The sequence below is a fragment of the Diceros bicornis genome, chromosome 14, assembly GCF_020826845.1.
Source record: "Diceros bicornis minor isolate mBicDic1 chromosome 14, mDicBic1.mat.cur, whole genome shotgun sequence".
In the NCBI taxonomy this organism is placed as follows: domain Eukaryota; kingdom Metazoa; phylum Chordata; class Mammalia; order Perissodactyla; family Rhinocerotidae; genus Diceros; species Diceros bicornis.
This window is the reverse complement of record NC_080753.1, coordinates 28,537,208-28,564,462: the sequence shown is the minus strand read 5'-3', so window position 1 is coordinate 28,564,462 and position 27,255 is coordinate 28,537,208. Positions and strand designations below refer to the sequence as shown.

At 50.1% G+C, this 27,255-nt stretch overlaps 2 protein-coding genes across 2 annotated transcripts in view; one reads left to right on the top strand and one right to left on the bottom strand.

Moving 5' to 3' along the window:
* PNPLA1 (patatin like phospholipase domain containing 1) overlaps positions 1-5,849 on the top strand; it is a 38,888-nt gene extending 33,039 nt beyond the window's left edge. The window contains exons 6-8 of the mRNA XM_058553967.1: positions 1,293-1,889; positions 4,444-4,528; positions 5,720-5,849. Of these exons, the coding sequence (XP_058409950.1) occupies positions 1,293-1,889; positions 4,444-4,528; positions 5,720-5,849 (812 nt within the window). The remainder of the gene's footprint in view (positions 1-1,292; positions 1,890-4,443; positions 4,529-5,719) is intronic.
* An 8,723-nt stretch (positions 5,850-14,572) lies between these two features.
* BNIP5 (BCL2 interacting protein 5) lies at positions 14,573-26,918 on the bottom strand. Its single transcript, XM_058553966.1, has 11 exons — positions 26,402-26,918; positions 25,177-25,296; positions 23,660-23,724; positions 23,192-23,432; positions 22,031-22,159; positions 20,866-20,927; positions 20,319-20,565; positions 19,330-19,461; positions 18,365-18,429; positions 16,740-16,997; positions 14,573-15,100 (listed from the first exon to the last, which is right to left on the bottom strand). Exons 1-11 carry the CDS (start codon positions 26,916-26,918, stop codon positions 15,065-15,067), a joined length of 1,872 nt encoding a protein of 623 aa, XP_058409949.1. The 3' UTR covers positions 14,573-15,064.
* Positions 26,919-27,255: the final 337 nt, after the last annotated feature.

Here is a 27,255-nt window from a genome sequence, read left to right as displayed (position 1 = left end):
TACATCTACCCTAGTCTTGCCTATTTAAGAAAACTTTCCCTGGGTTCACCTCCCCCTGTCTCCTGACTCAGTCCTGGCTCCTCTCTCTTCCCACTCTGCTTTTCCTTCCTAGGGAATCTCCTCCACAGCCACCATCACGGCTTCAGTTACCACCCATAGGAGGGGCTCCCAAATATACTCTAACCCTCATCTCTTCTCTGAGATCCAAACTCATCCGTCTCACTGCTCCCCGTCCTCTCCTTGGACATCTCCAATGCCCCTAAACTCAACATGTCTCCAAACAGCCTCATAGCCAGTGCTTTCTCCACTCCTCCCCAGACCCATCCCTTCCACGGTCATATTCTCAGCCAATGGCACCAGCATCCATCCGATTGTGTAAGCCACATACCTCCCCTCATCCCCCAAACGGTCCATCACCAGTTCTCATTTATCTTACCCGCTAAACAGAATCTTCTACTTCTTTCTGTCTCCTTCCAGGTACAAGCCCCAAACACCTCTTACAGCACCCTGACAGGTTTCCCTGGGTCCCCTGTGCCCTTCTCAGTGAGTCTCCACACAGCAGCCACAGTGATCTTGTCAAAACCAGAGGCAGGTCAGCACCTCCCTGCCTCTAAGTCTTCATGGTCTCCATGAAAACCAAGTGTCCTCAGTGCCGTCCCCCAGCCCTTGTGTGGTCTGGCCCCTGCCGCCTCCTCAGCCCCATCTCCCACCACGGTGCCCCCAACCCTGCTCCACCCACACTGACCTCTCAGGCCCTCACCCTCCTCGTGCTCCCTCCAACCTGTGGCCTTAGTGCATGCTGTTCTCTCTGTCTGAGATGCTCCTCCTCATCACAGCATCACCACCACCTGGACCACTCGGCCTTCGGATCTCAGTTCAAATATCCCTCCCTCAGAGAGGCCTCCCGATCAACTCCTCTCTGCTCCCCTCTGTCTCAGTACCATGCTCCCCTCTTGTCTAGTACTTGTCTTGGCTAAAACTTGAGGTTATTTGGGTGGTTAACGCCTGCCCCCATGCTAGACTCTAAGCACCAAGACGCCAGGAACCATCACACCTGTTTTTGTCTCCTTCACCTCCTCAGTCCTGGTGTAATGCCCAGCACATATAGATGTTCAATAAATATCCATTGAATAAGTGAATTAATATACAATTACTCAATATAAATTCAAGTAACTAAAGAAAGGCCATTGAAAGGTACTAATCCTGTTTATGAAAATAATTTGAGAAACCATTTTTTGCTGATGCCAGGAGTTAGTAATACCCTTGTGATGCCACACCATTGTTTTTCCCAGATGCTGCGTACCTGAATTCTCCCTCCAAGAGAGTGATGTTCCCCCGCGTAGAGGTGTACTGCCAGATAGAGCTCGCCCTCAGCAATGAGTGCCCTGAACATAGCCAACCAAACCTTCAAACAGAGCAGGCTAATCGGGAAGAATCTATACAACTTCACACACAGTGGGCTCCGAAAGGGGAAGGAGGGGGTGGCCATGGTCCACCTGTGTCCCCACCTGTGCAGACTCCTGAATCTACATGTGAGAGGCCTGTGGAGTCACCTGATTCGCCGCCTGTCTCTTCATGTGAGCAGTCGCCTGCATTGCCACTTCCCTCTTCATCATCACATCCTCCAACTGACTTGCCACCTGTATCCCTCTCAGCTGTGCACTCGCCACCCAGCTCAACACCTGGGCTGTCGCCTGTATCACCACAGCAGCAGGTACAACAAGCGACTGGATCACCATCCAGATCCCCACCCTCCCGGTCCCCTGTGTCACCCAGGCCATCCCTGGGGCCTTCGGCTGTGGGGGCACCTCAAACATTGCCCCTATGTTCTCCTTCGACATCACCCGCACAGCCACCTGTGGAGGATCTGGGCCCAGAGCAACCCCAAGGTATGGACCCTTCTGGCTCATGTCTGGAGCCCCTTAGCAAATGTGTAACAACATGGTGGCTGATCACCATTGCTTCAGAGGGGCACATTGGTGGTGTTAGCAGTTAGCTTTAGTGGCTGTCCCTATTATGAGGACAGGCCTCCAGTAGAGGTCAGTGTACTTGACGTTTGTCCATTTCTTTAGTCCAGTGATTCTCAGAAGTGTGGTGCCGGACCAGCAGCAATAGCATCACCTGAGAACTTGTTAGAAATGAGAATTCCCAGGCTCCACTGCAGACCTGCTAAATCACAAACTCTGGGGTGGGACTCAGCAGTCTTTCTTTTTCACAAGCCCTCCAGGTGACTCTTTTGCCCACTAACATTGGAGAACTGCTGTTCTAGTAGATTTTTGTTGTGAAAGCCACTGTGCCCAGGCAGTGCTACTCAAAGAGTGGTCTGTGGACCACTGCCCGTCCCTGAACTATTTGTTACTAGTTCACAGTGAAATGAGTGTAGAAATTGAGAGTAAACATTCAGAAATGTTTATAGCAATAAGATATTGCCATGACCTCCAAGAGCTTGGTTGTTTTCCTACTAATTCATTTGTATTGTATTTCGCAAAAGTACTAGTCCATTATGGATTGCAAATAAGATTTTAAAAAAGTGGTTCTCCACTGCAGATAGTTTGAGAAGCACTGCTGTAGGGGTTGCAAAGATGAACAGATCTCGATTCCTCACTCTCAGGAACTCTCCCCTCCAGCAGAGGGGATGACATGGATACCAACCTCAAAAATACAAGATAAGGGGCCAGCCATCATGGTGTAGTGGTTAAGTTCAGCGTGCTCCATTTTGGCAACCTGGGTTCATGGGTTCGGATCCTGGGCACAGACCTACACCATTCGTCAGCCATGCTGTGGCGGCAACCCACATATAAAGTGGAGGAAGATTGGTGTAGATGTTAGCTCAGGGCTAATCTTCCTCAAGCAAAAAAAAAAAATACAAGATGAATTATTAAGTCCTATATAACTAACAAAAACAGTGTTGGAGGTATTCATAGAGAATAAGATCGCTTCTCTCTGGGGGAATAGAGAAGGTTTCTTGGAGGTGACAGGCGAGTTAAAGTGGGCAGGATTTTGACAGTCATGGTTTGTGGGATGGGATTGGCTGGAGTAGAAAGGGCATTTTGGATTTTGTTTATTCTAGAAGCTCAGATGCAGAGAAGGAAAGTGTAGTTACATTCAGGATATAGAGGACACCTGTTTGGCCACCATGGATGGTCTGGGTAGGGGCAAGGAGACAGGAGCCCAAATGGTGGACTGAAGCCAGGTGGTAGGGTCCTCCTGGTCCATCAGCCAAGCTTCAATAGTTATGATGGTAAATGGTGGCACAGATTAGCAAACTTTCCTTCTTTGGCCCAAGTCAGGGGTGACTTTTTCTCTGGAATGGGTTTACTTTGATTCTTTCTATCACAAGGAGACAAAAATGTCAGGACATTAAGAGTCAGAAAATTGGTCAAAGCATTTTACATGCTCTCTTACTTCCTGTTAGATGAAATGCATTTACGTTATGTTATCACACCTGTGCCTAAAGGTAGCCGTCTTCAGGGGCCTGAGCGGTCCTGGGCCCTGAGTTGGCATTCCTCACTCATACTGGGGGTGGATGGAGGACACAGTAGCCCAGTGGTTCTCAACTGGGGGCGATTTTACCCCCAGGAGACATTTGGCAATATCTGGAGACATTTTTGGTTGTCACCTAGTGGGTGACATCTAGTGAGTAGAGGCCGGGGATGCTGCTAAACATCCTACAATGCACAGCCCCACAACAAAGAATTATGTGGCCCTTAATGTCAGCAGCACCGAGGTTGAGAAACCCTGTTCCGGCCTCCAGCTGAGCTTCAGCAGGAACATCCTAGGCCGTCTGTGGGGATGGGCAGAGCCCAGCCTCCTCAGGGGTCAGTGTGTTCAGTCATTGATGGCCATGGTGGTGTTGGGGGGCGGGGGGTTGCAGAAAGTTCTAGAAAAATCCATAAACAAAGGAACTGCAGTAGATTTGGGAGAACCAAGGCCCCCAAATGAAAGAACTTCAGGTAGAGGAATTTAAATAGATTCTATATTATTTTTATTTACATGTATTACATAATTACATATTACTCTTCATATATTGTATATCCTCATACTCATCAAAAATCTGCAAAGGGCTTACTTAAGAACAATGGTCATAAAACTATTAATATTTTCTATTCCAATAAAAAAGAAAAAAGCATTACAGAAAGCAGGTGATGGAAGTTTCAGGCCTCTATGGGGGATTTTCCTGAAAACTTTCCCTTGTGGCTACTTTTCCTGAGGGAATTGTTATAATCTTACATCGGGGGTCAGCATCTGTCCTTCTGCTGATGTCACTGCCCTGGGTCTCAGTCAAATCCAACAACATGATTCTGGTCCTAAACAGGAGAGTTTGGGAATGAAGGAGTTCTTTATTGTTCCTAAACACTCTTGATTACCTCCTGTTGTTATTTCAAAAATGACGAAGTACCCCTCCCCCCATCTCACTCGTGTCTCCTGTATCTTTACTTTGCACTGTAGCCCCCCTTGACTCTTCAAATCCAAAAAGCGCCGTGCCTCTGGTTAATGTGAAGGAAACCACCAGCAAGCCTCATGCAACGTAAGTTTCTCCTGAATTGGGAACGTGGTCTGGGGTGGGAGGCCTGGCTAAACCACACTTTCCATCTCTGTAGCTGCCCGAGGGACACGGATCCTTTGCTAGTTTGTGTGATCACAGTCCACCCCTTTACAGTTCACACACCACCCCCCCACCCCGTCTCCCTTCTTCAGAGGAGCGATCTGGGGCAAATGAGCCTGCTCATGCTGACAGTGTCATTCTCTTCAGCCCCCTGCTGTGCCCCCTGGAGAAGGCACCTCCTCTGAGTGCAGTGGGAGAATGCACACCCCGAATATCTTACTCTCTGGTGATGCCCCAGTTCCAGAGAGCCAGCAGGCATGCCACATCCTAGCCTCAGGTAGCCCCTGCACGGTATGAATGAGGGACTCCATCAAAGGCCTCCCTTACTCCAAATTATTTTCTGTCAGCATGATAAGGGGACTAAGATTCTTGTAAAGTGGCCCCAGAAAATAGTTTTTATAATGCACATCGATTGTCTGGATTGTATAACATGTACTCCGTTATTATCTTTACAGTCATTATGAGAGGGCCTGGGGACCTGTATTTTTTGAAGTTCCCTGGGGATCACATTACCCAGGCTCCCTTGCTGGCTGGATACCAGCTGGGTTAGCCAGTGGAAGGCCCCAGCAGGAGATCAGAGGCTGGGTCAAGGGTGTCTCCCTGCCACCGACCTCATCTCTCCTGCCTTGGAGCAGCTCTGGCGAGGGCTGGGTTTCTCCACAGCCACAGTTACAGCTATTGGAGAGCAAGGCCTGACGCACTCTTACTTTTGATGTTCCCACTCCATATCATATCAAATACATTAAATATATACCTGCTTGTCACTTTAAGTATAATTTTAATTATAAAACTTTTTGAAAGAGTTTGCATAAATTCAATCATTTTGTGCTTGGGTATTGTGCATTTTGTTCACGTGATTTAAATTTTATCATATTGAATATAACTGTATAAAAGTTTAATTGCATTTCAGTTAACTAGTTGGCATGAGGTTACTTAGATAAATATTCATTGATTACAAAATAAAATTTCCTGCTGGGGAGCTCTGATGCACGGCCAGGGTTGAGAACCACAGCGCTGGTGTGTCTGAATGCCTGCAGAGCTGGACCAGGTCCCTGAGAGTGGAGGACACAGGACAGACCATTAACAAACCACTCACTTCATCTCTTTGCCCAGGGAGAGCCCTGCTGGAGACTCCAAGTGGGTGAACAAGGTATTCAAGAAGAGCAAACAGAGGACAAGCGGCACCAGAAGGGGCTTCCCAAGACATCCACGATCCAAGAAACCTGGCAGCGAAGTGCAGTGAGCACAACTACTGTTTCTTAAACCCCACAGGGAGGAGCAGCTCCAGGAACAGCCTCAGGAGAGTTACAAGGCGTAGAGGGGGTGACAGTAAGGAGGGATTAGGAGCCAGGCTGTGGAGTAGGACACACGCATCGTAAAATCCCTGCTCTGCCACAGCCTCCCTCGGCTATCGTGCTTAGGACACGTGGTCTCTCTGAGCCTCTATTTCCTTATCTGTAAAATGGGGATAACACCAGCTCATAAGCTTGTTCTGAGGGTTTAATGAGGTCAACTATGGAAATTGCTTCACTAGTAATTCCATCACTATGGAAGATGTGCGCTAGCACTCAATAATTCATAGATATTATGCTTATATAACTCCCAGAGGCCAACTTGCTACCTCTCAGCCGCTGAATAGAACTGTACTTAAAACCCAGAATAGACAGGCGTGTGCCCACCTGACCCTCAACATGTAGAGTTCCAAGCTGTTGCCGGCCTACAACTAAAAGCCCTAACGAGGTAGGCCTGCTTCTTAGAGCTTTTTGACTCTATTATATTGTCGTTGATTTAATCAGTCCACCTTTACTGAGCTCCTGCTAAGTGTCAAGCCCTCTTCTTGGCTCTGAGGACACCAAAGATGAATTAAACTCCATCCCCAACTTTCAGGAGTTTACCCCAAACTGAACTTTAGACCAAAGACAAGAGTAAAATCTGCTAATTTGCCCAACTGTGATCCCCATATAAACCAAGTCAATTTTTTTACTAAACCATAACATTGTTTGTAAAGGCACATGCATATATATATATATACACACACACACACACACACACATACACACTTGCAAATTTAAAATGCCAGCCTCAGACACCGACCAAGCTGGGTATCATCTACAATTATTTTCCTGGATTGTCAAAGTATTCTCTGAATGGAACAGACTCACAGAGCTATTTAAGTTGCTTCAAGCTTGTCTTGGTCAGAAAAATCCCTAAATCATTCTAAGCAACATCCTTCCGGGATACCTCTGTTCCATGCGGGGGTCCCTGGACAGGCACAGGGATGTGTCAGGTAGATCAGGGTCACCCTGGCAGCCCCAGGCCCACTTCGAAGTCTGGACAAGTAGGTGCTTGGTGGGTGGTGGGGAACAGTGTGGCCGGGAGGAGATTCTCAGAGCTGCTGCAGGAAACGGGGCAGACCCATGTGTCGTTTTCTGGATTAAAGGATGGGCCGGAAGTGTGCAGGACCCAGTGGGCAGTTGGTGGTCCCTGGGGGTCATGGGATCAATGCAGGCTGGGATTAGTCTCACCCTGTTCCTGGGTCTCCAGCCCCAAGACTTCCCTGACCTTTGAGTGTCCGTATCTCTGCTCTAGGAGCTCAGGGTCAAGTTTGGTCATGAGAAGCAGGCAGGTCTGCTGTGGGTGAGGAAGTCTCCCTGGGGCTGGAAGGGCCATCTGGGAGCAGGATCCAAACTCAGGTCCCTTCATTCCAGGGCCGGGCCTCTTCCCGTACATCAGAGCAGTGGGAACTATGCAGTTCAACCAGGGCTACGTTGGTTGATAAACTTCTGGGAATCAAGGTGCTTCATAAAGAAGCAGGATGTGACAAAAACAAGCAAAACGGCGTCCATAAGCTGTGGGAACACTGTTGTCAGTGGGTCACACGTCCTGCCCTAGGCAGGTGGTGTCGGTGGAGCTCCTTTATAGAACAGCTTATGAAACTGCCTGGAGGCAATTTACCAGTTGATGATCTTAAGCAATTCCATGCAAATCTACTGCTTTGAGCTTCAAAGACCAGGGAGGGGGTAGAAAAGAGAAGCTCAAAAATGATAGGCTTAGAGAAGGACGAGTGATCCAGGAAGAGGAGAAATCTGCTCGTTTCCTCCCAAACTGCAATCACAAGAGACACTGTTACCTCCATGGACTAGCCCTGTGTAAATTCCTGGTTCCCATCTGATATCCCTCCCAACAAAGAGAGAAGTTAGAATAAAAGCTACAGGGTGGGTGGTCCATACGTTAATCTGTGTGCGTGTGTTCTAAATCAGATGTTCAAATTCACGCTCTGATGTAGGCTGCATCAGTCAGTTATTGCTGCTCTGATAATGCTACATAACAAACAACACCCCCCCCCCCCCAGATCTCAGTGGATTACAAAACAGACATTAGTTTTTCTCTCTCATGGGTCTATGAGTTAGCCGGGATAGTTCTGCTTAGTGTACAGATTGGGATCGAGTCTGCTCCCCTTCCATTCCAGGACCAGTAGTAATGCCAGCTGTGCCCTTCTTGGGAGCATAGCCAGATATATGCGTCAACCTAGCTTTCCTCCGCTGGCCGTGTCGCTCCTCCAGTGAGAGCCCAGTGTCATCTGACTGAAGTTCTATAACTGGCCTCAAAGTGGAAAGACAGATTGAGGAATGGAGAGACTGCCTACAGGCTACAAATGGAGAAAGAGGAGGTCCATCTTGCTAATTGCTACCTAGTCCCTCCTAATAGCCAGCAAGCCTGTCAGACTCCCCAAATTTCCCCCATTAGAGAACCCCTCCTTTGAGTTACTGTGGAATCCCCCCTAGTCCAATGTGAATGTAGTAATAATAGCTAAAATTTATATAGTAGTTATTATGTTCCAGGCACCATGACACAGAGAGGTTAAGTAACATGTCCAAAGTCACACAGTGACTGCCACAGTGGTGGCAGAGCCAGGATCTGAATCCAGGTTGTCTGTCACCAGCATCTTGATGTTGACCATAAGTGATACAGCCTTCCAGGATAGACGGAGCCCTGGAGGGAGAGTCGGGAGTCACGGGTCTCGTCCTAGTTTCTCCATTTGGGCAGGGAGAGGGCTGGAGGTGCACTCAGAGGTGCACGTGGAGATGTGGCAGGGGCGGTCAGGCCGGCTTGGGTGCCATGCTGACTAGTTGAACTGACTTGGTTGAACTTCGCTGCACTGCTAGGGAGTCATCACAGGGTTTAAACCACAGAATGACACGGTCAGATTTAAAAATCATGCAAGAATGTGCACCTCCACATCCCAGCATTTCTCTGAGGTGGGCTCTGCAGGTGTCTTCCTGCAGTGTCTCAGAGAGGGCAAGTGACTTGCCCAAGGTCCTACAGCAGCTGGAGGAGGGCTGGGAACTCAGGTCTTCCCATTCCTCCTTTTTGTCTCATTTCTGCTCACATGTGCTTCCTTGGCTTCTCACACCCGGGTCTGCTCCCTGCCCACTCGACTTCTCTCTGCTCTCCACTTCTCAGATGGTTTGGGTCACTACCAGCCTCATTTCAGCCGGATCCAGGACTGCAGCTGCCCTGAGGTGTGGAACTCCCCAGGGTGTCCCCGCGGGCTGTGTGCCACCTGCCCTGTCCCGGAATGCTGTGGTGACCTCTGAGCCCCATCGACCCAGATTCCTATCTGCCCCCACCTGCCTCTTCCTGGGCACAGTCAAGGCCAACTCTAGACTACATAGTGCCTTGTGCACTAAGAAAACAGCACCCTTTCCTTGAGAACTTGACTGCCAGCTGCTGGTAGATTGTCATAATATATGATTTTGTTAGGACAGTTGACTGCCAACGGCTAGAAATCTTTATGAGTGGCATATTAAGCTACAAAACTGTATAAATAACATACACTAAACTATACAAATAACGTACCATATAAGTATGTCTATGAAGTGCCTGCCCCTTTGTGTTGGCAGTGTATCTTTGTACAGTGTGCAGTCTGCACAACTGTACTCAGCACTCTTGAGGCCATTTTACCTCTTCCGCCGTCCTGAAAAACCAAATATTACCCAGACTTGTGTAAACTGAATAATGTTTTAAACACTCTTTTATCAACTCCTGCTCTGCAAATGGACTTCTCCCATTGCTAAAGACCTTTGTATAACAAAGTGAACCCTCTAACTGGCTTTTGGTATAAATTGAGATTTCCAATTTCCATGCATCAGATTGGCTATAATGGGGCCGGTCTACTTGTTCGGGCTGCCCAAGGCCCATGAAGCTGTGAGGGATGTTCTCGGTGGAAATAAGGGGAGGGAAGCCCTAGACGAGGGCCTTAGAAATGATGAATCTGTGTCCTTTTTCTAGGAAGCTATGAGCCGAGAGAGAGAAGCTGAGCTGGACCGGGAGAGAACCAGACAACCCCGAGGCGAATCTTTCTCCCCTGTGCTCTCAGATGCCCTCCCCTCACCCTAGGCCTTTCAGGGACCAGGGGGACACCCACTACCTGGGCGAGCCCCTCCTTGTCTAAACATCCCCTCAGCTTTCCTGTGTCCTCCCAGCCCTTCCACTGCCCTGCTCTGGACAGACGGACGGACGGAGGTCAACACGAACTGGACGGCACTAAAGAGCACACAGCACAGCCTCTTCCTGCTGCCTGGGCTCGGGGCCTTCCTCCCAACCCTGGCCTGAGTTTGTCTCTTTGAGGTGGGCCAGATCAATCCTAGCCCCCTAGGACCCTGTCCACAGGTCAGACTCTTGAGAGTCAGGCAGGACTGAGCCATAGACACATTTCCTCTTTCCTGTGGTGTCAAGAGACCAAGTTCTTCTTCTTTTGTTTTGTTTTGAATTCTCACAGTGTACCAGGCTCGACTTGGAAGCACCGGACTCTGCCTCAGCTGCTCACTGGAATTAATGGAGTTGATCTGGCATGAGGTCTTTAAAAGCTCTGAGGGATTATGTGGTGTGGCCGCGTTGAGTGGGCCGCCCTGGACTTCCCCGAGTCCTGGCGTGGTTGTCGAGGAAACGGGAGACCAGCCGTCCCTTCCCCTCCCATGCCCCAGCCCAAATGAGGGCAGACTCTGTCTGCTGTTCATACCTCAGTGAACATGTTCCGTGAGAAAGACGCTTTCAGCCTCAATTTTTCCAGCCTGTCCAGAAAAAAATTAGCCCCACTGGTACCCAGAATGTGGATAATCTCCAGCCCCAGCCAGACCCAGGAAGGCAGCTTGGGCTGCCCAAAGGCCTCAGATGCATTTGCTTGACAAATCCTGGAATACAAAACCCAGAGGACTGGGGAAGACAGCCCTGACCTGGCCGGGGAGCCTGAGGAGGATGCAGGCAAATCGAAGCCGTGGGAGGGTAGGGGATGGAGGCTGTGGCAAGGAGGCCAGATGGAGCCTACATCTAACAGGACCATGTCAGGGAACATGAGTCCACACAAGCCCCTCTAGAAGGTTCTGCCTGGAAGAACTTAAAGGGACCTTTGAGAGGCCTGAGAAGGATCAAATCTCAGGAGTTCTTGTGCCCTCTGCCTATTCGGATTCTGTGGCCCAGACCAGTCGAGGAAGCGCCCTAGGAGTTATGCGGTGAGAAGAGATGGGTCCCTGGAGTGGCCACCCGGCTGCAGTCTCCCGGCCTTTCCCCCAGGAGTGACATTGCTGTTTGCAGCAGGCTGTGTGCCCAGAGCCCTGCGACACGAGAACCAGGGAGGGAGGGCTTCAGTCTCGCACAACTCGGGAGTGCTTGTTCCCTGATGTGCAAGGGAAAATGAACGTAATAATAGTTGTTGTTTTAACTCAAAGCCTGTATTTACAGCCAGATGCTCTTCTGTTACAAGTTATGCTATAAGTATCAATAAATCCCCTTGAATATTTTCCTTCATTTTGCTTAATTTCCCTTTTCCCCATTTTGGGGTAATTAAGAGAATTGTTCTTGCATTAGTTCCAGGCCTGCTAAATAAAAGACAGGACACATTGTTCAGTTTGAATTTCAGACAAACAATGAATAATTATTTAGTACAAGTATGTCCCCAGGATTGAAATTATTTGTTGTAGATCTGAAATTCAAATTTAACTGGGCCACCCATATTTTTATTTGCTAAATTTTGCAAACTTAATTAGTTCCTTTCTCTTTTTTATGCCTTTTTTTAAAACCAACAATAATGGACTATTTTTTGATGTGCCAGTCACTGTGCTTTGAAATTGGGAGGTCTCACTGGGACCAAGGCCAAGGTTGGATCACCCTCTGGTCATCCAAAAATATAGTCCTCCCTGTAACCCAGCTAACCCCCCCGAGCTGTTCTTGGCTGACCCCATTTTCTCTGACTCACCCGCTTAGCCTCCTGATTTCTCAGGGTAAGAAATTAGGTTAATTATGTCCTGATGTCACTTGCCCACCTTTCAAAAGCCTTTCAAAGCAGCAAGGTCTCCCACGCACCTCAGTGCTCTTGAGCCTTCGTGGTGTGAGTTGAGGGAGACCTACCCTCACACGGTGTCCCACCACCCTATATTCCTATTGGCACAAAATTCCCATAACCAGTGAGGTCCATGAGCATCCCCAGGGCAGGGACTGTGTCTTTGCGTCTGTGTATCCCATAAATCCAGCATCAGATGTAGCATATAGTAAGTGCTCAATAAATATTGGTTGAATAAATGAACTAATGGATTAGATAATGGATTAGATCATTAGAACATGAAAACAGAGGTTCTCGGAGCCAGCCTGGGTGTCCTCGGGTCGTGGCCTGGTTCTGTCTGTAGCTGGCTGTGTGACCTTGAACAAGTCACCTCCCCACTCTGAGCCTCAGTTTCCTTGTCTGAGAGATGAGGATAATGATGCTGCCCTCTCCTGCCCTCCTCAGAGCATTACCGAGAGCCTTCCAGGGTTGGGGAGTAGAAGGATGGTTTGAAAAGAAGACAAGCTGTGCGCACAACAGGGTCACCTTCCCCAGGATGTTGCTGGAAGGACTTGCGTGTTGTCTGAGAGAGGGGAAAGGAGGCTTCAGATGACTTTCAATGGAGACCACACTTTCTGGACCAAAACCATACACTGTATTCTGTCCATTTTTATTCTGGTTTGGAGCGACAGAGTTTGGGCACCAGAGTTTAGACTAATAAGACAGATGATGTAGCATCAAGACTGGCTCAGATTTTCATGGATATGCAATTAACTGTCACCTTAAAAGTCACAGAGTTGTAGAATGTCAGGTCCAGAGGGCAAGTATCTTGTCTCCAAGGTCATCAGCCTGTGGGCAGCTGGACTACAGCCCAGGTCCCTTGATGCCTGGCCCAGGGAAATTTTTTACTGCCTCATCAAGTTGGCACCCCGAGGATGGGACACCTGGAGATCATCCAGAGAGGACCCCAAGGCAGGGACAAGGAGGCTGACCCCACAGCCTTGGAGGCACCAGACTGGCTGGGATGTGCCAGGTGGGCCCCCTTCTCGCCTCCGTTGTTAATAATCCAGATCAGACGTTTGTGCAAGTCAGTTTCTTTATTTGCTCAAATAACACAGTACAAACACAAGACTCAGATGCCAGCATCGGGAACTCATCAAATACTTATACAGCTTAAAGAACGTCGTTCCAAATAAGAAAACACAAACAGAAGGTTCCTGACCCTCATTTCAAAACTGATTCTGATCCTTCACATTTTGGCACTGTGTTCCTGAACACTGCCTAAAATAAATCCACAAATAGCTCACCTCTCCCTCACTGCTTAGAAGCAGCAATAACACTAAATGGATTTCAGAATGTTCTGAGTTGAACTTCCTAAAACGTTGCCTCAGGTTTGAGGCCAGTCCCATCTGAGTGCCCCAGGCCTCCCCACCCTTGGCTTCTCCCTCTCCTCTGTCCCATCCTCTGGTGCTCGCCTCAGGTTCAACAGAGCTGTACAGTGTCCACCGATGGTAACAAGATGGAGTTTGCCATCTGGCTTTTAACACCCTCTCCCCTTTGGCCATGTCTTCCAGGAAATATCCAAGGGTTATGTTCACAGCCCTGTCAGGCATGCATGTAGATAATGAACACGTGGCAAACTGTCCACCTGAGCCAAGTGGTTGAAACTGCTCAGCTGTGTAGAAGGCAGAGCCTCTAGCAGCCCACACCTCAGCTTTGTGCTAAAACAAAAAGGAGCCCCTTTCTCAAGACACTTTACTGCCATCAGTTGGAAAATTGTCATCATAAATCTATAAATCCACAACGTCTAGGAATAGAATAGCACTTCCTGGGGCATGATGCTCTTGAGCAGTGCACGCCCGTGCAACCATCCATGGTGATCCAGCTTGAAGCCCTCCGCCATTTCCTGAAAACCTCTCAGATTGTAGCTATAATAAAAATAACAACATACACGGACATGGCACTATGTAATTTTTAAACTCTTCACGCTCATTTTCTCACTGACTCTTGGCAAAACCCCATGAGGCAAAAGAGGTACAAGGTACCACCTTCATTTCTTTGGTCATAGAATTATAGGACACAACATTGGAAGGATCCTGAGAGATCAGAGATCCCTAATCCATAACTCTTCCCCACCTGAGGCCTGCAGAGTTCTTGAGAGGCATCTACAGATCCATATGGGCATTAAACACTGTTGGTCAACTGAATAAATTCTGTGTTGCACACAGATGCGCGTCTGTTTAAATGCATGTGCATGCTGGTGAGAGATTAAGCAAAAATTTATTTTTAAAACTAAGACTCATTTAAAGCTAACATCCGAAAAAATGTCAGCAGGCCTTCTACATGATCATGGGCATAGTTTTAGTCCCTGTGGATCAAGAAAATGCACGATGATAAAAAAATAAATAAGATAAAGGATTTAGTAACTCTTTTAAATGAATGTAAAAACCAGGAGGACTCACCTGAGGGCACATAAGTCAGCACTGGGGTACCCCCAGACTGCAAGGACCTTGACTCCTGGCTAGTGCCTATTGAGGTAGCTCCCCCATTTCCTCCCTAACCCTCAATTTAGAGACAGAATCACTGGTTGTGCAATTCCTGTTGAGACCAAGGCCTCCCAGGGAATGCCTGGTAGAATTGCCCAAATCTTAGGAGTTCTCTCCCTAATTTATTCATTCAATGAGGACTTAAAGATTGCCTCCAGCTCAGCAGGGTGGGTCTATTTAGTCACAGAGTAAAAGCACTGACTACCTCTCTTCAGAGAGATTTCAGCATGATAGAGCCGGAAGGGATCCGATTGGTCGCTAATCCAGTCCAGAATCCAAGCTCCAGAGAGGAGAGGGGACATGCACAGGTTCTAGCAGCAAGTTTGGGCAGATCAGCAAGTGGAGCCCTGACTCCCAGTCCAGTGCTTATTTCTCCCAACAAGGCCTCTGCCTCCAGTTTCATGGAAGGATGCTCTGTGCATTGGCTTAACAAGCCCACAGCAGTGCATGGGCGCAGAATGGCTGTCCACTCTTGTCTTCTGTCACGTCTGTGAAGCTCTGGATTAGGATATCATGAAGCATCTTCAGGGTCTCCAGGATAAAGCCATTGATTGTTTGGCTAGTTCAAAGGAACTTGAGTGCAAGGCACAACTTTCAATCTGGACTTTGAATCTCAGGACTTGTGATGTTCTGGGATGAAAAAAGAACATAGGTTTTAGCCATAGCCCAATTATTTGTGGGTCCCACTCTGACAACAGACTGCTCATTAACCCATCAACACACCACACTAGCTCCCACCTCTGGGTCTTTGCTCACATAGTACCTCCCGCCTGCAGTGCTCTTCTGGTCCTTTTCCCCCCATCTACGGCCTCTGCATCTTCAAAATCAATGCTTGCCACCTCCTGGAAGCCTCCCAGAAGCAACTTGCTTCATTGACCTCAGTTACCACTAATTTGGCATTTAATTGATATTTCATTTTGTCATAAGGAAACATTCTGTCTTTTCCACTAGCAGAACATTCCACAGGCCCTCACAGCACCTTGCACAGCTTGGCACATAGGAGGCCCTCAACATCTATTGGTTGAATGAATGAGGGAAGTGAATAAATGAATGAATGAATGGTTAGTAAAACTGGAAGATATAGTTAGGGCTACTGAGGATGTCAGAACTGACGTTTCTATAATATCCTTCATAAAGGACTCAGATCACTCCATAAGCTATTACCTAACCATCCTAGAGGGCAAATTATCCGTAATATCCCCATTCTCCAGGAGAAGACAGTGAGGCTGAGAAAAGAGAGGTCTAACGTCACAATGAGCTCTCACCAGGAAAACAAGCGAATGTAGTGCAGTGAAGTACATTCAAATGACAAGGTATAAGTATGATGAAATAAAACCAGCTTTCTTGAGAAACTCATCACATGGCTTCTAAAACTAATTCCAGGATAAGAAGACAGTGTTTGAGTGATGGTGACATCACTGAAGTAAAGGTCTTGTTTCCCAGGGGACCATTTGGATGTAGAAGTTCTGATCCAGTTTGTCCAACACCAACAAACAGAACATTTCATTCTTTAAAGTCACGCTTTCATTCAATAGCATCTGCCCTATAGATCTGGGTCAAATGTTTGTAAGCAGGTTATCTTAAGTGGATTTGAAAAGGGTGGGGAAAACTATTTATCAGAGTCCACCAGAAAACATGAAAACTCAAATTTTTTAAAAAATCAGTGATAAATATTATCTCTAAAGGAAACAACTCAGAGCCTCAGGGGAGGGGGATTATTAGGAAGCATGGGACCAATCAGAAGAGTGAGAGGGATGGTGGGGGGAGGCTGTCCTTAAGGAATCAACCAAGGCAAGCTCGCTGAAGGATGCCTCCTGGAAGCCTTCCAACCAACAGCCCATGGATCCTTCTCGTCTACCTCAACCATCCCTTATTTGATATGGAACCTTATTCTGCTTTGTTATTTAAATTTTATGACAGCCTAGAATTGGGAAGCCAAGCAGCGGAACCCATGAAATAATAAGAGGGCAAGCTAGGACAGTAGACAGTCCAATATTCCATACTGGTATCAACAGGGTGAAAACGCATGTACAGTTAGAGACCAGAGCCAAATGAAGAAGGTGCTCACTATCCAGTAAAGCCAGTGAGGGTTTTGGGAAAGAAAAAGGTCACCGTGGTGTAGAATTGTCTCAGAAGGCCTCAGCAAGGAGGTGGCATTTGAGCTAGACCCCAAAAGTCCTGCACTAAGCAGGGGAGGGGAGAGGACAGCGAATAGGTCCTGTCGTGACCACAAGCCTGTTGTCGCCTGTGCCAGACTGCCCCCTCTCACCTGAGGGGCCTCCCCGTGTGGGAACTGGGGGTAACTGTGTCGGCTGTAGTGTAGGCCCACGAGGCTGAGGACGGCGTGGCTATTGTTGCCAGCAAATTTGTCGGCCAAGCCAAAGGCAAACTGGTAGGATCTCTCGACGAGGTTCCTGTGGGGCTCCGTGGAGTGGGCCTCCCGGCTGCTCAGGGTGGCCACCAGCTTTCTAAGGGAGGAGTCTGAGAGCTTGTAAAAACACCTCTTAAATTCGGGGTGTCGCCTGATCTGGAAGCAGAAATGAAGGCAGGGCATCAGTGCTGCTGGCAGGCAGACCCCTCTCCCCAGCTGACCCTCCTCCAACCCCACACAGCCAGGCTGGGTGCCTCACTGTCCCGGGGAGGAGCTCCCCTTGTTAAATTCCTCCACCACCCCCAGGATCTCAGAATCTGTTCTGCAAAGTCCAGCTCCAAGCAGCAGGACAAACTGAAAAAAAAAAAAAAGTGCAGGTGGTTGGACTCAGAGAGCTGATGCTTAAATTGCATTTACGAGCTGTGTGACCTCTCTGAGCCTCTGTTGGTCATGCGTAGAATGGGGGTAATAATATCCCTCCCCTCCCCAGTCGTCGTTGGGGGAGGGGGATTAAGTGAGGCAGTTTATGTAAAATGCTTCATGCAGAGTAGATGCTCGATGAATTTTGGATCCCAACCTAAGCCTCCTCCTCTTAATACCCAAATGTTTTAGGTTGGGTTTTCCCCAGAGGCAGACCCAGAGACAGGCACTTGCATGCAGCTCATTTATGCGGTAAGTGATCCCAGGAAACACTGATGGGGGAATGGAGACCTGGGACAAGGATGGGAAGGCAGTCCACACAGGCTGGCAGCTGGAGCCACACTCCTCAGAGTTATCCCCTCAAGGGCGAGGGAGTTGGGGTATGTGCATACCAGCTCCCATCAGCCATCGGTGGAGGGCTGCTCCTGGGGAGGTGGAGTGTTAATGCTGGCCTACTATGGGGATGGCAAAGTGGATCTGGGGGCCAGTCCTCAGGCAAAAGGATGCTGGTGTTGGTGTTGGGAGTTGGGCCAGGGAGCAGTGTGGTGGTATGGGAGGCACCAACAGAGTTCCCGACACTGATTACTCATCTATGACCTGTGTTCACACCCGACACCTCTTCACATGTGGTCTGTGTCTGTCTCTCCAAGGTTTTCAAGGGCAGCAGACCTTTTGTTATGGGCTATCTAGCAGGGGAGGAAAATCTAAAAGCTTGAAAGAATTGGAGACCATAGAAATGCTGAAGTATGTGCCAGACAGAGAAAAGGAAGACAGCAGAAGATGAGATGAGCGGGACCGGTGGGCCAGACCCAGGCAAGGAGGTTTTCAGGGAGGTGGGAAGTGGGCTGAACTTCAAGGAGGATTCGGACTGGGGGAGGTCCTGGCTGGCAAGGAGGGTCCACGTGAGCTTTATATACATGTCTGGCATTTTCTATATACACACTAAACTTTGTCAAGTAGGTATTTATCTCGCATTTTGCAAAGAGAGGTTAAAGGACATGCCCAAGGTTGTCCAGATGCAAAGATGAGGATTGAACTCGGGTCTCAATTGTGGGTTGATGAGGCCCCCAAGGTTGGCCTTGGGGGAACTAAGCAGTCCTCACCTGCTCCCCCAACTGGCCATCCGCTTCTTGGAGAAGAGCCACCAGCTTCTGGATGATCAGCTCCTCTAAGGAAAATAAAGAAGGATTGAGGGCCTGTTGACAAGTCCTGCACTAGCACATCCATCCATTACAGACAGTATTGTGTCTCTGAAACACAGCACACAGATGGTTATGAAGGGCCAAGAAAAATCCTCCCCTGAACTAGGGCTGGAGCATGAGAGCTTCCTTTGGGTTTGCTTTCTAGAAATAAAGGGACTTTGGCCTGCTGAGCCTCACCTGCTAAGCCTCACCTCAGCTCCATTTGACAGATGGGGAAACTGAGACCTTCCAATGCCCCTTATCCAGCTACAGAGTAGTGTGGTCAGGAATGGGAGATGGGACCAGGAGCAGCTAATCAGAATGCGGGGAGGAGAAACGCCAAGGCTACTCATGCTGCCGGAACGCACCCAGAGACCTGGGCTATAAACAGCAGTATGCAGGTAGCCGTTCATACCAAGAGGTAATTGCAAATATTCAGGAAATTTGTGAACCCATTGTTATAAACTGTTGGCAGCTTGAAATCGGCCATGGTGGCAATATTTATATACCACAGAAATCTGCAAATGCTACAAATCAGAGCTCCCCCGCCAACCCCCCACCACCAGCCTATTTGCCAGTACACCACCAGTTATGAGACCCAGAGCAACCTAAGGACTTTATATGAAACATTCAAGCAAACCAATGCAGAGGGGTGTTCAGAATACAGAATAGACAGGTGTTCTCTACCTGCAGAAGGCTCTCAACCTGCATCTGCTCCAAGCCCCAGCCGAAAGGCCAGCGCTGTCTCCTCCCTGCCCGTCTAGAACCTTCTGGAGAATTTGTCAGCCGCCCTCCCAGTTCCCTACTTGGATTCAGCCTGTGAAATCTATGCCAAAGCGAAGCCCCTGGGCAGCCGTCCTCACAGGTGAGAGCAGGGTGGTACTCACTGGATTCACAGGCTCCATCCGGCTGAGGTCCCCCTTCTGGCTTGTGGCTTCTGGCCTGGGAGGGTGCTTCTGAGGATCCAACGGGACCCCCTTCTGCAGGCGAGGACTCCTGGAACTCGAGAGCCTCCAAATCTGGGGGCAAAAGGGAGTTGGTGTGGGCATGTCTTGCACCTGTCTCCAATCCACAAGCACATCGCGGAATCCAGGTTCTGACTAGAAGCTGTTCAAAGGCACTGGCACTAGAGGGGTACCGGTTTCCCAGGCTCCTGGGTAAACCCCCAGGCCCCCTGGGCCCACCTCAGTGGAATTCACAGTGCTCCTTGCCCCTCTAGAAATCTCATTCTTCCTTCTTCCACCAACACCCTCTGCCTCCTCACAGCCTTCAGGGAAAACCAGGTCCACCAAGTGAGCCCATGTCCCTTCAACTCTGCCAGGCTTTACTGAGTCACACAGCCTGTCTGAACCTCACTTTCTCCATCTGTCAAATGGGAGTGATAAGACTGACCTCACCAGCGTGAGCAGGTCAAGTGAGATACTGTGTGTGAAAGTGGCGGGTAGTAGGCCCTCTGTGAATGTCAGGGGAGTCGTCATACACCCAGTGGTCCTCACACTCCCGAGTAGTAAAAAAGCAGAGGCCCGGGCCATACCCTCCTTCATCAAACCTTGGTCTCTGTTTTTCTATTAGCTTTCCAGGTGATTCTGATGCACTTGTCTGAGGAACAGATGCACTGCTCTAGTACTGCCTTTGCCTATAAGTGTTCATGTGTGTATGTATGGGGGTGAGGGCGTGTGTCGTGAGTGGTTGGTCCTGCGGGCAACGAGCCCCTCTCTCCTCTCCACAGCCCCCCCACACCTCCCCTCTCTGCTCAGAGCAGAGAGTGAAAGTCAAGACTGAATGGGACACCGCACAGCTGGCCAACCCCTGTCCTAGAGGAAACCTCGAGGCCAGAGGCAGCCTCTGTCACCATGGCAACACTGCGCCTGCTCACCAAGGCTGCTGGAGATCGGGGGCCGTTGGCCCCCAACACACAGGGGCTGAAAGCTGGGCCTCCTGAGTGGCCGGGACTCCGGGCTGGTAGCACTGGCAGCACCCCCTCTCTTGGCCTCCTTGAAGCCGTGTTTCTTAGAAAAGGCTCTGTGTGATCTTCGCAAGTTGGACTTTTTCTCTTGGGATTTCTTTCTGCAGGCTGGGGCCAGGTTTTCTACAGCCGCCTCTGGCTCCTGGACTTGAAGTTGCTGTGGGGGAGATAAGAGAAGCTGAGTTAGGGCCCCCGACTTTGAGGAGATTGCAAGTGAGCTGGGGAAAGAGACCAGCATCCTCTGAAACAAACGGAGACCCCCTGGGGCTGAGGGTGCAGCCCAGAGAGAGGAGCAGTGGATGCTCAGAGCTGGGGAAACAAGTGTGGCCCCACAGGGGTCAGGGGAGGCTTCCGGAAGATGCAGAATTGGGGCAGAGGCAGAGGAGTTACTATGCCAGGTAGGGGTGGGGGTGTCCATAGTGGGAGTCAGGGGCTACACGGGGAATGTCCTCCTCACCTTCTCTCGCTCCTGCTCCTCTGCGTGATGGAGTAGGGCAATGATCTTCTGGGTGAATTCTCCTAAAAAAGATCAAAGTGGTTGCTTACACTTTAGGGCTGAGAAAAGCTTTTCTCTGGTCAGGCTTGGTTTCCTAAGGCCCAAGTGGCTCCCTGAGTGGTTCTCACAAGTACTAATGAGCTTGCACTTGTGGTTGTCCCAGTACAAGGGACCCCCAAGGACCCCTCAGAGGAGGCCTGGTTCCATGGGAACATATTCACTTATCCTTTCACCAGCAAGGGCCTAGATGGCTCCATCAGGTGTGAAGAGAACAGACAGGCCCTGCCTCCAGGAGAAAGTGCCTCAAGGCCACCTGGAAAGGCCTCGTGCCCAGAAGTCCCCTTACCCCGCACCTTCCTCCTCTAGGTAGAGCAAGGGCCGTTCTAATTCCCCTTCAAGGCACATTTTCCGTGAAAAGCAAACAAGGCAGAATGGAGGTAGAGGAAGCAGACCTTTAAAAGTATCTTCAGACACTGAACTGGCAGTGCTTATATGATTCTAGGCTTGGCTCTGCCAATGATGAAATAACAGTAATAGTGACAGCAGCTACCATTTGTTGGGCTTCTCTCCTATGGCCCCTGCCCCCTTCTCCTGAGGCTCTGTTCTCACTCTGGGCTATGCAGCAAAAACAATATAATAATAATCAATGGCAGCTAACATTTATTTGCTTTATTGGTGTTAATTCATCTAGAGCCTCCAACAACTCTAGGAAATAGGTACTATTATTATCCCCATTTTACAGATGAGGAAACTGAGACCAGAGATGAAGTGACTTGTCCAAGTTCACACAGCTGGAAGATGTCAGAGCCCAAATTCAAATCCACGCCCTAAAGATCACACCCTCTCTGAGCCCTCGCAACACTTCCCTTGCACCGCCTTAGGTCGGCCTCCCCAGGGAGGGCGCCATCACCATCGCGGTTTTACAGCTGGGGCTCAAACAAGATGAGTGACACAGTCTGGCCCTGGGCTTGCGCTCGGGACCACACGCTGCCTCCCCAGCCTGCTGCACTCAGCGGGAGGTCAGGACGGGTCACTGCCAATCTCTGGTTCAGTTTCCCTTCTGCAAGCAGAGGGGTCAGGCCGGACGTGTCCCAAGGGGCCTCTGAGGAAAGGAGGGGGTACTGACGGGATTCCGAGGCTCTGTCCAGCTGCAAGTCCTCTTCAGGTGCCCAGCTGCCTGGTGTGGAAAGCTCGAAGGGGCTTGGACCAGCGACATCTGTAGACAAGGCCTCCTGGACTTCAGGTTCTTCCAAGCCTGAGAAGCAAGATGAGATGGCAGGTGTGTTTTATGAGTCTGAGGGTGTCAACAACTGCACAGAAGTTAGCAGAGGCTCCGAAGTGCACTCCGTGGCTAGAGCATGCAGAGGCCCTGCTGGGGTGGAGGTGAGCTCCTGGGCAGGGCCGTGGCTCTGGCTCACTGGCACAGACCAAGCTCCGTTATCTCTTTGCACTTCCATTTACCTGGCTTCCCTAAGCTCTGCTCCCCCTCCTCCCTCCCCTGCCAACCTCATCCCATCACCATGTTGGCTTGATCCGCCAGTGGGAGAGCAGATGCCTAATGCCATGGCATGAATTAACGCATCACGTCCAGAATCCTCCTGCGTGAAAATATTTCCCCTTGCGGCCTGAAAGGCCACCACTCCTTTTGCCTCCTCCATTTTAAAATGTGAATTCCCCTGGCCAGGATGGCCTGCCAGGCTGCTCCTCACTGACACCCAGGATGACTCCCTCTCCTTCTAGCTCTGGTTCCGTCATTGATGGGCCATGTGACCGTGAACACAGTTTTACCTCCCTAAGCCTCAGTTCCCTCATCTGTAAAATGGGATAATAATACGTACTTCATAAAATGGCTGTGGGGACTGATTGAGATATAGACATGCAGTAGGGAAGTGTCTTATTTTACAGGCGAGGAGAGTGAGGCACAGAGATGGGGAATGGCATAGAAAGTACAGCGCACAACCCAGGTCTCCTGCCTCCTAGGCTCCAGCTCCTTCCTGCACATGCTACCCCCGGCCGGAGTGTGGGAGCTGAGGCTGCAGAGAGATGAGGATGTAGGGTGATTCCTGAACACGATTTCCCTCGGGGGCTTAGAGAGGTTGCCTAGACCTTAGTGAAGTGTGTGTGGAGGTGACCTGCTGGCATCCTTTTCCTCTTCCCCACAGCCCTCCCCACACCGCTCAGGGCCGAGCAATAAGTCAGCTCTTAAAATGGCCAATTCCAGCCTCAGGGAAGGTTCCAGAGCGGGAGGCAACTACAGTGTTGCTATGGTAACTACGAGCCTGCTCACCAAGGCTGCTGGAGCTGGAGGGCCGCTGGCCCCCAACACACAGGTGCAGAAAGCTGGGCCTCCTGGGCAGCCGGGACTCCGGGCTGGAAACATCTACAGCCCCTGCTCTCTTGGGTTCCTCCGAGACATGTTTCTTAACAGAAAAGCTTCTCTTGAGGCCAGACTTTTTCTCTTGAGATTTCCTCCTGAAGGCCGGCGCTGGATTTTGTGGAGCTACCTTTAGCGGAGGGGCTTGAAGTTGCTGTGGAGAGATGAGGGAAACTGAGTCAGGCCCCTGACCTTGAGGAGAGGAGCCAGCTCCCCAAGAAGCAAATGAAGAGCAACTAAGGGCTTCAGGGCGGCCCAGGCGAGGGAGGCGACAGAGCCCAGAGCAGGGGGAGCACTGGGGCCCAGAAGGACAGGTGGGCTTGAGCAAGGAGGGGGAGGCAGCAAGCCCCTGGGCATCTTTGCAGGCAGTTCGCGCCTCACCTCTTCTTCCCACTGGTCTCCCACTTTTTTGAGAAATTCCACTATCATCTGGATGGTAGCATCCTCTGAAAGAAAGTAAATGCACCCGGTTAATCCTTCTAGATGCACAAAGAACTCTTTCTAATCGCCGTCTTGGACTTCTGAGACCAACTTGGCCCTTCTGTATTGAGCGAGGGGCCTCTTAAAATAGCTCCTTAGGCCGCAGGAGGGGGGAAAAGCACGACATCCTGGGGCTGCTCCTTTTGAGAGAGAGTTGGAAGATCCACAGAGAAGGGTACGAACCCAAAGCAGGAAATTTTTATAGGAAATTTCAGGTCAGCCCTTCAAGCATTCAACTTGGGCCCCACTATTTCCTCTGAACTTTGTAGATCTGTAAATATTTGCTTTGGGCTCGGCAAGTTGTGTGATCTTGGGTAAGTTCTTAGCCTCTCTGGGCCTTCTTCTCTTCCCTTGTGAAATCCCTGTCCTGCTCCCCTCAGAAGCTGTCAGGCCGTCAAATGAGGGACTGTGCTTGGAAATACTTTGTAACGGTGATGCTTATCTTCTAACCTGCAAAATTCCCGTGGGGGAAATGGTGGAGACCTGGCCTAACTAAAGTGGAGGACAGACGGACTCCAACAGGCGTGACGCAGACAGCCTGCCACGATGACGCCTCCACCACACAGCGGAGTCTTTACAGGGAAGCCACCAACAACAGAAATGGTTTTCTTTGACACTCCAGTCAACCCATCCAAAGACAATGTGCCTAGAGTGGCCTCTGCCAGTTGCCAGCTGAGCAGTTTAGGGGCAAACAAGCTTCCCTGTTTCCAGGCTGTCTGCAGGTTTTTTTGCCCCTCACTCCCCTCCTTCACTTCTCTCTCATTTTTAAATCCTGTTTGGCTTTTGTTCCTTGACTCAGTCTACCAGCTGATTCCCTCTCAGGTGAGAAAACAATTAGCGCATAAAATAAACACCCTGCAAAATAACCAACTAAATGCCTTTTAGCTATTCTTTGACAAACACATAGCTCCTCCCTTGCATATCTTTTATAATATGCCCATTCGTTATAGGGAATTAGATTAATAGAGCATTACCAATTTTATTAGGAGCAATAACAGTGTTGTGGTTGTGTATGACTGTCTTTATTTCTTGGAGATGCATGCTTATTTAGGGATGAAGCATCCTTTTACTTGAAAATGGTTCAGGAACAAAATTATACACACACACACACACACACACACACACAAAGCAAATATGGCCAACTGTGAATAATTGTGAGTATATGAGTATGCCTTGAACTATTCTTTGCACTCTCCTATATATTTAAAAATATAAATATAAATTCTATATTCCTCTATTCTATATTCTTTCTATAAATTTAAAAAGACTTTTAAAAAGTCCCATTCGCATTAACACACAAGGCATCTGCATTTTGAGAGCGACCGTGCCAGGGCTAAGCAGCCGTCCAGAGCAATCCATCTCATTGGTGACGGCCACCCCAGCTGCAGGCAGAGGACACTAAGTGGATTCCGACTCACGGTCAAGCTCTGTGAGCTCCTCTTCCCGCTGGTGACCTGTGACGTGGGCAAACACCTCTGAGAGTCCAGCACCCTCGCCTTCGATGGGCAAGGCCTGGTGGAGAGCAGAATCGCCCCCGCCTGGAATAAAGAGGAAGGCAAATGTGTGTTGGTGTGGGTGTGCGTCAGTGCTGTTCTCCTGACCTTGTTAATCAACACGATAAAACGGCAGAGAAGTCACAGCAGGACAGACGCTGCAGCAGCCAGCTCTAGCCTCCACCAGAACATCAGAGACCCACCGAGATTTCAATTCGAAGAGGCTGCCTCAACCCAGACATCCTTCCCCCAACCCACAAAATATCCCGGATCTTCCTGAGGTCTCTTCTCCCATTAAAAACACAGTGAGTTTTGAGCACTATGGGGCAAATCTCCATCCTTCTCTAGGTGTCTATAGGGCACCCAACTCCAGGATCCTAGAGTCAGAACAGGAAAGCACCTTGGGGCCAGCTCCCTCATTTTACAAATAAGGAATCAAAGGTTCCAGAGAGGGGAAGCAACTTGCTCTAGGTCACACAGCAGGTTTATTCCTAATGGAGGCAAGTCTAGAACCAAAGTCTAGAACCAACACCCCAGCAGCTGGCTCTTTCTACTTCCCCACATCCACCCCTAGTCCTCACATATGGACTAGTTGGGGGGTAGGTAGGGCTTCCCTCCTCTCCTCCCTCCCTGCCTTCTCATTTCTCCCTGGTCCATCATCCCGGAGCTGGAGTACTTAACAATAACAGCTATCGTTTATGGAGCACTTTCCATGTGCCTGCTCTGGGCCGGGCCACCCCATGAGACAGCAACCGTTATTATCTCCATGTGATGGATGAAAACAAACTGAGGCTCAGAGAGGGGAGTCGCCAGCCCCAGGTCACACAGCTAGTGCATGACGGAACTGGGGTTTGACCTCAAGCTCTCAGCCACAGTGCCATTCTGCGTCAGAGAAATTTCCCAGTGGTGTTGTCCCTGATAGCTGCCCCAGCTTCCCAGTCCCCGCACTTGAGAGGTTTGAGGAGCTGGCTTAGAGCACCCTAGCCCTTGGGGTGGGGCAGTGGGGTTACCATAGAAACGGGCATGGTCTGCTCACCCCTGCGAGCTGGGCCCAGGTCAGCCTCCTCGGAGCGCGAGGCAGCAGCCGTCCCGGGCAGCCCTGCCTCTTGGCCTGCCACCTCCCGGTCTTGGGCCCCCTTGGTTTCCTCACCACGTTGCTTGTGGCCATGTTTCTTGCGGCTGGCCTTCTTGTCGTGGGCTTTCTTCCTGGAAGCTGGCTCCCCCGGTGCTTCAGGGGCTTCTGCAGGCTGCGAGAGGCCCTCCTTCCCCTTTGCCCTCCTGCTGGCCTTTTCTTTGGGTTCCTCGGGGCCTGTCCTCAGGAAGAAGTTCAGCAGGGTCTTCAGCCACCCCTGCTGGGCCCCTCTCTGGGCCTTGTCTTTCTTGGCGTCCTGCAGTGGCCTCTGCTCAGTGGGGAGAAACTCTTTGGTCTCCTCCCGGCCGAGGGCTGCGGCCGTGGTGCCCTGAGTCTCCGCAGCCTGAGCTGGGCTCTCCGGACGTCCGGGCCCGTCGCTGACCGCCCGGCGAAGTGCCCTCCTGGAGGGGGTGGTGGACAGCGAAAGGCACTGGCAGTCCCACGACTCAGAGTCCTTCCTGGGGTTCTGTGACCTGTCCAGAGACCTGGCTCTCCTCCCTGACTGAGGCCTCCTCGGGCCCCGTGGGCGCTCCATTGCACTACAAGCAAAACAAACAGCTCCCTTAGGAGAGGCCGAGCAGAGCCCCCGAGGGGGGCTGCCAACGCTGGCCGGCGCACCCAGCCACCCTGCCCACAACCGGCAGTAAAATCCACTCTCCACCCTGTTGTCTCGTTTCAATTCCTCAGCAACCCGGGAGGGTGGGGCATCCTTGTCCCCATTTTCCAGAGGAGGAAACTGGACTACACTACCACAGGAGGTGGTACCCCAGATCTCACAGCCAGTCCGTAGCTCCCCCGAGCCTCCAGAAGGAGCACAGCCCTGCCAACACCTTGATTTTAGTCCTTTGAGACTGATTTTGGACTTCTGACCT

Excerpts from the sequence above, each read along its gene's own strand:
- BNIP5 (XM_058553966.1), bottom strand. The coding sequence starts at position 26,918 with ATGGAGCGCCCACGGGGCCCGAGGAGGCCTCAGTCAGGGAGGAGAGCC. Across the intron at positions 25,297-26,401 it reads ACATGGCCACAAGCAACGTG|GCGGGGGCGATTCTGCTCTC; the intron begins GTGAGGAAACCA and ends TCTTTATTCCAG. Across the intron at positions 18,430-19,329 it reads GGATGGAGCCTGTGAATCCA|AGGAGCTGATCATCCAGAAG; the intron begins GTGAGTACCACC and ends TATTTTCCTTAG.